Source organism: Scomber japonicus, chromosome 16, assembly GCF_027409825.1.
Source record: "Scomber japonicus isolate fScoJap1 chromosome 16, fScoJap1.pri, whole genome shotgun sequence".
In the NCBI taxonomy this organism is placed as follows: domain Eukaryota; kingdom Metazoa; phylum Chordata; class Actinopteri; order Scombriformes; family Scombridae; genus Scomber; species Scomber japonicus.
In genome coordinates, this window is record NC_070593.1 from 513,480 (window position 1) to 522,559 (window position 9,080).

The following is a 9,080-nucleotide window of genomic DNA, read 5'->3' on the forward strand; positions in this document are numbered from 1 at the left end:
TTAACTCTGTTCATTTTAACATAAAGACAGTTTTATCTGCAGGAGCTAACAGCGGCTAACAGCGGCTAACCGAGGCCGAGGCTCCCACTGACCTGCTGGGAGGAGAAGCTGCTGGCAGCCGCAGAACCAGCTCCGATCCTCCCCTCGGTTCGGCCGGTAGGTGAGCAGCTCCCCGGTGCTCTGCCCCGGACCTCTCACTGCCTCGGATCCGGATCTAAAGGTTAAATGTTGGAGGAGCAGCAGCTGCGTCGCTGCGGAGTTTCACCAACTACTGACCCAGCTGCTGCGTGCTGCGTCATCACGTACACCTGCAGCTGCTGCGTCATCACGTACACGGTTTCAGGACCCTCAACCATAGACATATATATGTCTATGCCCTCAACAACAAGTTAACGCACACACACACACACACACACACACACACACAAACAGAGTAAATGTTATTAATACAAGTATTAATAAAATGTGTAATTGTTATATTAAAGGAATAATCTCGTGTTTTCAGGTTAACAGCAGAGAGGAGATCATGATGTTCAATTATAACAGTTCAAGTTGTTTTTGGGTGGAATGAACTTTTAAAGCTCCTAGAGATGTAGTCCTGAATGCAGCCTGCTGTGTGTGTAAAACGTTTATAACAATAAATAAATAAAAATAACTTCAAGAAGGAATCAGACTGACGTCACAAACTGAAGACACAATAAATACCTTTACTGACAGACCAGCTGCTTCTTCTTTATGACTCTGGCTGCTTGTTTGGACTTGTTGTCATGGTGACACCTCCATGATAGTATTTTATTTTATTATGAAGAAGAATCTAAACATATAAAGTAAATTAAAACTTTTACCCAGTGTGTATGTCCCTGTGTATTCCTGAAGGGGGCGCTGTAGAGTTTCCTTACATATAAAACCAGTTTCTAACTAATCACAGTGTGAGGAACAAGTTCAGACAGACTCCCTCCTCCTTCTCCTCCTCCTCCTCCTCCTCCTCCTCAGTCAGGCTGCTTCCCTCCCTCCCTCCTACCTGCTCCTCTCTGCTACACCTGAGGAGGCGCCTCAGTGTCGCCCCCTGGTGGCTGAGAGCAGCATCACACTAACAATCACATGAAAAACAACAATTTATATTATTTTAAATCAATATCGAGCAGGAAACACACACACACACACACACACACACACACACATTAACAAACACACACAGTAATACACACACACACACTAACACACACACACACACACACAGTAATACACACACACACAGTAACACACACACACACACATCTACATTTATTGAGGACTTTTATTCTCCTCACTTCCTGTCGTATTGTATGAAAGAGGCGATACAAATAAAGTTTGATTGATTATTTAATCAGTTCGGTTATTAAATCAGGAGACGACCAGGAGAAGATGAGTGGATCCCACCAGATCCCACCAGATCCACCAGATCCCACCAGATCCACCAGATCCACCAGATCCACCAGATCTCTGTGTGATGCTTTACAGTGCGGGGGTCAGAGGTCATAGAGAGACAAACACACTCCAGCAGATTAAAGAAGATTTATTTATTTATATAAATCAGAGGATTAGAAAATACAAAACCAGCACAAGAGGATCTACTGTTAATGATTCATGTGTCAAAGTAAAATTAGATTTATCTAATCTGGATCTACAGTGATCATTAGTAGATCACCAGTGGATCTACAGTAGATCCCTAGTAGATGTGAGGTGGATCCAGTGGATCCATGGAGGATCCGGTAGATCCCCTCAGGGCAGAGTCTCTATGTTGACCCTGGTGAGGCTGAGGTCGTTGTAGATGTTGAGTCTCTTGATGGATCTCAGGTCGGTGATCCGGTGTTTGTACTCCAGCAGGTGAGAGTTGTTGACGGCCACCTTGAACTCTCTGCTGGTGCACATGATCTTTATCTGTAACAGAACCAGAGACACCTGTCAGCTCACCTGCTCACCTTCAGGCCGCGCTGCCTTCAAGGAACCTCCGGCCGCGCTGCCTTCAAGGAACCTCCGGGCAGCGCTGCCTTCAAGGTACCTCCGGGCAGCGCTGCCTTCAAGGAACCTCCGACAGCGCTGCCTTCAAAGAACCTCCGGCCGCGCTGCCTTCAAGGAACCTCCGGGCAGCGCTGCCTTCAAGGAACCTTCAGGCCGCTCTGCCTTCAAGGAACCTCCGGCCGCGCTGCCTTCAAGGAACCTCCGGGCAGCGCTGCCTTCAAGGTACCTCCGGGCAGCGCTGCCTTCAAGGAACCTCCGACAGCGCTGCCTTCAAAGAACCTCCGGCCGCGCTGCCTTCAAGGAACCTCCGGGCAGCGCTGCCTTCAAGGAACCTCCGAGCAGCGCTGCCTTCAAGGAACCTCCGGCCGCGCTGCCTTCAAGGAACCTCCGGGCAGCGCTGCCTTCAAGGAACCTCCGGGCAGCGCTGCCTTCAAGGAACCTCCGGGCAGCGCTGCCTTCGAGGAACCTCCGGCCGCGCTGTGTCGGTAAAAAAGTTTGTTTGTAAAATCAACCTCACCTCAAACGGCTGTCCCTGGGCGAAGGGGAAGTTCTGCAGCTCCCGCTCCTCCCTGCCCCACTGCTTGCCGATGCAGGTGTTCCTAACGATCACCTTCCTGCCGCCCTCGTTGAAGCGAGGGTTGAAGTGGAACGCCACATCCTGTGACGTCGACAGATCTACCGTGATCCTGAAAGACAGCGGGAAGGATCGCCGAGGTCAGCAGCCGTCACCAAAAACTGAAGAGACCGTTCTAGTAAAGTAGACTGTTTGAGTGACAGCTGCTATCTAGTTGCCATAGTAACAGTGGACTTTAACTATGGTCATCCCCTAACCTTTAACCCTGTGGTTATTATTGTTGCCATGACGATGAAGGTGGCCTAACTTTAAGGAAGTACTGGCTCTTACCCAAAACTCAGGTTTCTCTGACCTTTAAAAGTTTCATCACAAACTAAACCAAGCTAGACTTTAACTACAAAAAACAGAAACATCATATTTCATCATGTTTTCCATCGTCTGACACTCTGTTTCTTCTTCTTCTGTGGTTCCCTACTAGAGGAACCTCTGTGACTGGTGAGGTGGTTCCCTACTAGAGGAACCTCTGTGACTGGTGAGGTGGTTCCCTACTAGAGGAACCTCTGCGGCTGTTGAGGTGGTTCCCTACTAAAGGAACCTGGACTGGAAAGAGAACACCAAGGTCCAGGCCACTCCACCAAAGTGTTTTAGCTAGCGTGCTTTTTTATTTGGGGGGGGGGGGGGGTGGTTGAAGTAATATATAATATGATGTTGATGCGGTTCCTCACATTTATCTTCCACCGCCTGAGTCTGAATGTTTCCTTCCTGTATGTTGGCTGTCTTCGTGTTAGGTGACATCCAGTTTCCCCTCTACGGGATTAATAATATCTCATCTCATGTTATTCTCACAGCAGAAGATCAGAGAGGATCGCTGGATCAGAGGATCAGAGGATCACTGGATCAGAGGATCACTGGATCAGAGGATCAGAGGATCAGAGGATCACTGGATCAGAGAGGATCACTGGATCAGAGGATCGCTGGATCAGAGGATCACTGGATCAGAGGATCGCTGGATCAGAGGATCAGAGGATCAGAGGATCACTGGATCAGAGGATCGCTGGATCAGAGGATCGCTGGATCTGAAGCCGACAGCTTTACTGACTTGTTAGGGTTGGGTTTGATGACTCCGTTGATGGTGATCAGCAGCTTGTCGTAAACTCCGTTGGGCAGATTCTGGCTGAATGGCACCGCCTGAAAACCACAAATCATAATCATGATGATGATGATGATGATGATGATGATGATGATGATGATGATGATGATGATGGTGTTGATGGTGTTATATCCACTGAAACAGTTAATACATCGTCTGTCTGCAGCTCAACTCAACAAGACTTTATAGAGGAACCAGAGACCTTCAGTAACGTCTCACAGTCTTTAACGTCTTTAACGTCTCCGTCTTGTTTGTCTTCGTGGTTTTAAACAGGTTCATAAACTCACCAGGTTCTGTTGGGGGGCAGTTCCAGGTCCTCCGCCTCCTGCTGGACCACCAGGCCAAGCTCCTCCTGGACCAGCTGGACCAGCTGGACCTGCTGGACCACCAGGCCACGCTCCTCCTGGACCTGCTGGACCTCCAGGCCACGCTCCTCCTGGACCCGCTGGAGCTGTTGGACCTGCTGGACCTCCAGGCCACGCTCCTCCTCCTCCAGCTGGACCTCCTGCTGGACCACCAGGCCACGCTCCTCCTCCTCCAGCTGGACCTCCTGCTGGACCACCAGGCCACGCTCCTCCTCCTCCAGCTGGACCTGCTGGACCACCAGGCCACGCTCCTCCTCCTCCAGCTGGACCTCCAGGCCACGTCGGGTTCCCAGAGGGCTGACCTGGTTTACATTTTAAAAATCCTCATTTAAAGACACAAGTATCACAGAAACATGTCTCTATCCTTTACTGTCTCATTCTTCAAAGTCCTGTGAAGGACTTCAAAACCTCTGGTGCTCAAATTATAATAGTGGAAAACCTTAGCAACCACCTTAGCAACCACCTTAGCATCCACCTTAGCAACCACCTTAGCATCCACCTTAGCATCCACCTTAGCATCCACCTTAGCAACCACCTTAGCAACCACCTCAGCAACCACCTTAGCAACCAAAGCTACCACACAGACAGCTGTTTGTGAGACAAGTGGACGGCAGCTCGATTATTTCTACAAACGTTCGCCTCAAACTTCTGAACTTTGACCTCGATGAACATCAGAACAGGAAACCCACTGAAAGCTGAGTATGGCCACTTTAAACTCCAGCTACTGTTAGCTTAGCTTAGCTTAGCCTGGACAATAGGTTCAAAGTGTTCATGAACAGCTGTGTGAGCTTCATGTCCTCTTGTATTACTTGTAGTATAGAAGACGTTTAATGAACAACATGTCTGAGCTTGCTGAAGGCGTCGGTCTGCGTGCCAGAAACCTCCCTGACTCCACTGAACCCTCAGATATCCTCACTGTGGGAACTTCCTGTCAGGTCGGTTTCAACTCAACAAGTTTAAACTTAACAAATAAAAATGTGAGTGTTTTAAATCCTGGTGAGATCTGAGTGGATCCGATAATGAGCTGGTGGATTTACTGATAGATTTACATCGGTTCTGGACTGAATCTTAATATTTTGGAGCGATGAAGACGTCAAGACTTCAGGTCAGTTTCCACGACACAAACTGAACGTTAACGATGCTGTAAACACATCTAAATCATAATATTCTGCACGTAAATTGAAGATAGCTAATGAGAACGAGGAGAGCGTGATGAAGATGAAGATGAAGATGAAGATGATCTTACTCGGCCATGCAGGATTGGCAGGTTGTCCGGGCCAAGGACCGCCGCCGCCGCCTCCTGGTGGCTTGTTGCCACCGCTGCCGGGCCAATCACCGAGCGCGTCTGAGAGCTGCAGACAGAGAACAGAGCTGCAGTTCCTGTAACGTCCACCGGGTGTCACTGTTCCCTCACTGAGCTGCTATCAACTACTCTGAGGTTATATTCAGTTCACCTCCTGAAATGTTCCCATCATGGGACTAATGAAGGAATATCTTATCTAATCTCAAAGTAAGAAGAAATGTGATGGAGCAGAAATGTCAAGAGTCAAAACTTCAAAATTGTACTTAAAGTAAAAGTACTCAGTTAAAGGTTTATAATAATAATAATAATAATAATAATGTTAACCCCACTGTCATTTTTTCTTTCTAAGACTCAGATTCATTAATTCCTATTGGTTAATTTATTTCTACATAACTGCCCCCCCCCCCTAGCCCCCCGCCCCCCCCCTCCCCCACGGGAGGAGATGTTGCCTCTGTGAGGACTCAGTGAACTTGTCCCAGCTGTCCCTGAACGCAGCACAGCCCACCTACAGACTGAGGGTGTGTTCGCTGTCCGATGACGGATTCAGCTGGAATGTTCTGTGTGAAGGTTTGAGACATGAATGCTCCTTTCACACACACACACACACACACACACACACACACACACACACACACACACACACACACACACACTGTAACACACACACACACACACACACACACACACACACTGTAACACACACACACACACACACACTGTAACACACACACACACACACACACACACACACACAGTAACACACACACACACACACACACAGTAACACACACACACACACACACACACACACACACACACACACACACACACTGTAACACACACACACACACACACACACACACACACACAGTAACACACACACACACACACACACTGTAACACACACACACACACACACTGTAACACACACACACACACACTATAAAAATAACTGTCCACAGTGTTTTTGAGTTTAAATCCTCGAGGAGTCGACACCCCCCCCACACACACACACACACACACACACCCATGATGATGTCTAATGAACTTTGTGTCTTTATTACTTCACACTGAGAAAAGGAATCAGTGCTTCCACCATAAATCAAATCATGACATCACATCTGTGAGGAGAGAACACACTAACACGACTCTCAGTGATGAGAACTTTAACTCAGTGAATCAGCGTTAATATAAACTGATTAATAATAATAATATAATACTTACATCCATTCTGCTCCTCTGTGATCTGAAACACACAGAAACGATTTAAAGCAGCAGAAGAAAGACAGTGTGTGTGTGTGTGTGTCTGTGTGTGTCTGTGTGTGTGAGTGTGGTTTGTCTGTGTGGTTTGTGTGTGTGTGTGTGTGTGTGCGTGTGTGTGTCTGTGTGTGTGTGTGTCTGTGTGTGTGTGGTTTGTGTCTGTTTGTGTGTGTGTGTGTGTGCGTGTGTGTGTCTGTGTGTGTGTGTGTCTGTGTGTGTGTGGTTTGTGTCTGTTTGTGTGTGTGTGTGTGTGTGTGTGTCTGTGTGTGTGTGTGTGTGTGTGTTACTGTGTGTGTGTGTGTGTGTGTGTGTGTGTGTGTGTGTTACAGTGTGTGTGTGTGTGTGTGTGTGTGTGTGTGTGTGTGTGTGTGTGTGTCTGTCTGTGTGTGTGTGTGTCTGTGTGTGTGTGTGTGTGTGTCTGTGTGTGTGTGTCTGTGTGTGTGAGTTCCCAGCAGCTCTGATCAGTTCAGACTCAGTTTGTTAGGGTGCGTTTGTTTGCGTGTCATCACGCTCGGTGTCCTGTGAGGCGGGCGGGGTCGTCTCACCTCCGCTAACAGGAAGCACCGGACGGCAGGTCACGTGACCCGAGCCTCACACAGGAGCCTGTTGTCTCATGTTCAGCTACAAACATCCTCACACGTCTGATGCACATTCAACTATTCTCAGCTTGTGGTTTTAAAGCTTTTAAACTGAACTCTGAGAACATTTAAACTCACACATCAACACGTCTAAACACACACACACACACACACACACACACACACACAAACCGTCTCGTCTTACAGAAATAAAAAACACCACAGAAGAAGAATGAAAGTCGTACCTGAACGAGCTGCTGCAGACTGAAGCTGTGACTGAAACATGAGACTCTTTAAATCCTGAAGCCTCTCCCTGTTTACACATCCAGACCACACCCCCCCCCACCCCCCCCCCACACCCACACACACACACACACACACACACACACACAGGTGTGGTCTGGGTGTGTGAACAGCGTGAAGGAACGTTGTCATACAAACTTTTCATAAAAGCTTGAGATCAGGGAGGGTTATGGTATGTAACATAAGTTTATTTAACTGTTAGGTGTTGCCATGGAAACCAAAGAGCAGACTCACCTTTAACACAGAGACAAACTGTCCTGCAGTATTATAGTAAAAGTACTGCAGTATTATAGTGATGTAGTATGCAGTATTACAGTAAAAGTACTGCAGTATTATAGTGATGTAGTATGCAGTATTACAGTAAAAGTACTGCAGTATTATAGTGATGTAGTATGCAGTATTACAGTAAAAGTACTGCAGTATTATGAGTGATGTAGTATGCAGTATTACAGTAAAAGTACTGCAGTATTATAGTGATGTAGTATGCAGTATTACAGTAAAAGTACTGCAGTATTATGAGTGATGTAGTATGCAGTATTACAGTAAAAGTACTGCAGTATTATAGTGATGTAGTATGCAGTATTACAGTAAAAGTACTGCAGTATTATAGTGATGTAGTATGCAGTATTACAGTAAAAGTACTGCAGTATTATAGTGATGTAGTATGCAGTATTACAGTAAAAGTACTGCAGTATTATAGTGATGTAGTATGCAGTATTACAGTAAAAGTACTGCAGTATTATGAGTGATGTAGTATGCAGTATTATAGTAAAAGTACTGCAGTATTATGAGTGATGTAGTATGCAGTATTACAGTAAAAGTACTGCAGTATTATAGTGATGTAGTATGTAGTATTACAGTAAAAGTACTGCAGTATTAAAGTGATGTAGTATGCAGTATTACAGTAAAAGTACTGCAGTATTATAGTGATGTAGTATGTAGTATTACAGTAGTGATATATTATTATATATGACATCATTAGATTATTAATAGTGAAGCATCAGTTAGCTAGTTTATACTTTATATACAGTTAGCTAGTTTATACTTTATATACAGTTAGCTAGTTTATACTTTATATACAGTTAGCTAGTTTATACTACTTTATATACAGTTAGCTAGTTTATACTACTTTATATACAGTTAGCTAGTTTATACTACTTTATATACAGTTAGCTAGTTTATACTACTTTATATACAGTTAGCTAGTTTATACTACTTTATATACAGTAAGCTAGTTTATACTACTTTATATACAGTTAGGGGAGCGTACCTATGTTCCCCGATCGCGGCTAACTCGGTTGCTAGCTCGGCGGCTAACTCGACTGCTAGCTCGGCGGCTAATTCGGCAGCTAGCTCGGCAGCTAGCTCGGCAGCTAATTCGGCGGCTAGCTCGGCGGCTAACTCGGTTGCTAGCTCAGCGGCTAACTCATCTGCTAACTCTGCTGCTAATTCAGCAGCTAACTCGGTGGCTAACTCAGCTAACTGGCTAACTGTAGACGGGATCATCCCTATGTTCCCCAGTCACATACAAAGCGGGGAACATAGG

General features: G+C 46.1%; 1 protein-coding gene across 1 annotated transcript; it reads right to left on the minus strand.

Annotated features, from left to right (window-relative positions):
* Positions 1-1,617: 1,617 nt before the first annotated feature.
* On the minus strand, positions 1,618-6,638 carry lgals3b (lectin, galactoside binding soluble 3b). The gene is made up of 8 exons (XM_053335988.1): positions 6,618-6,638; positions 5,337-5,442; positions 4,102-4,392; positions 4,013-4,050; positions 3,675-3,763; positions 2,519-2,687; positions 1,691-1,920; positions 1,618-1,658 (listed from the first exon to the last, which is right to left on the minus strand). Exons 1-7 carry the CDS (start codon positions 6,621-6,623, stop codon positions 1,762-1,764), a joined length of 858 nt encoding a protein of 285 aa, XP_053191963.1. The 5' UTR covers positions 6,624-6,638; the 3' UTR covers positions 1,618-1,658; positions 1,691-1,761.
* Positions 6,639-9,080: the final 2,442 nt, after the last annotated feature.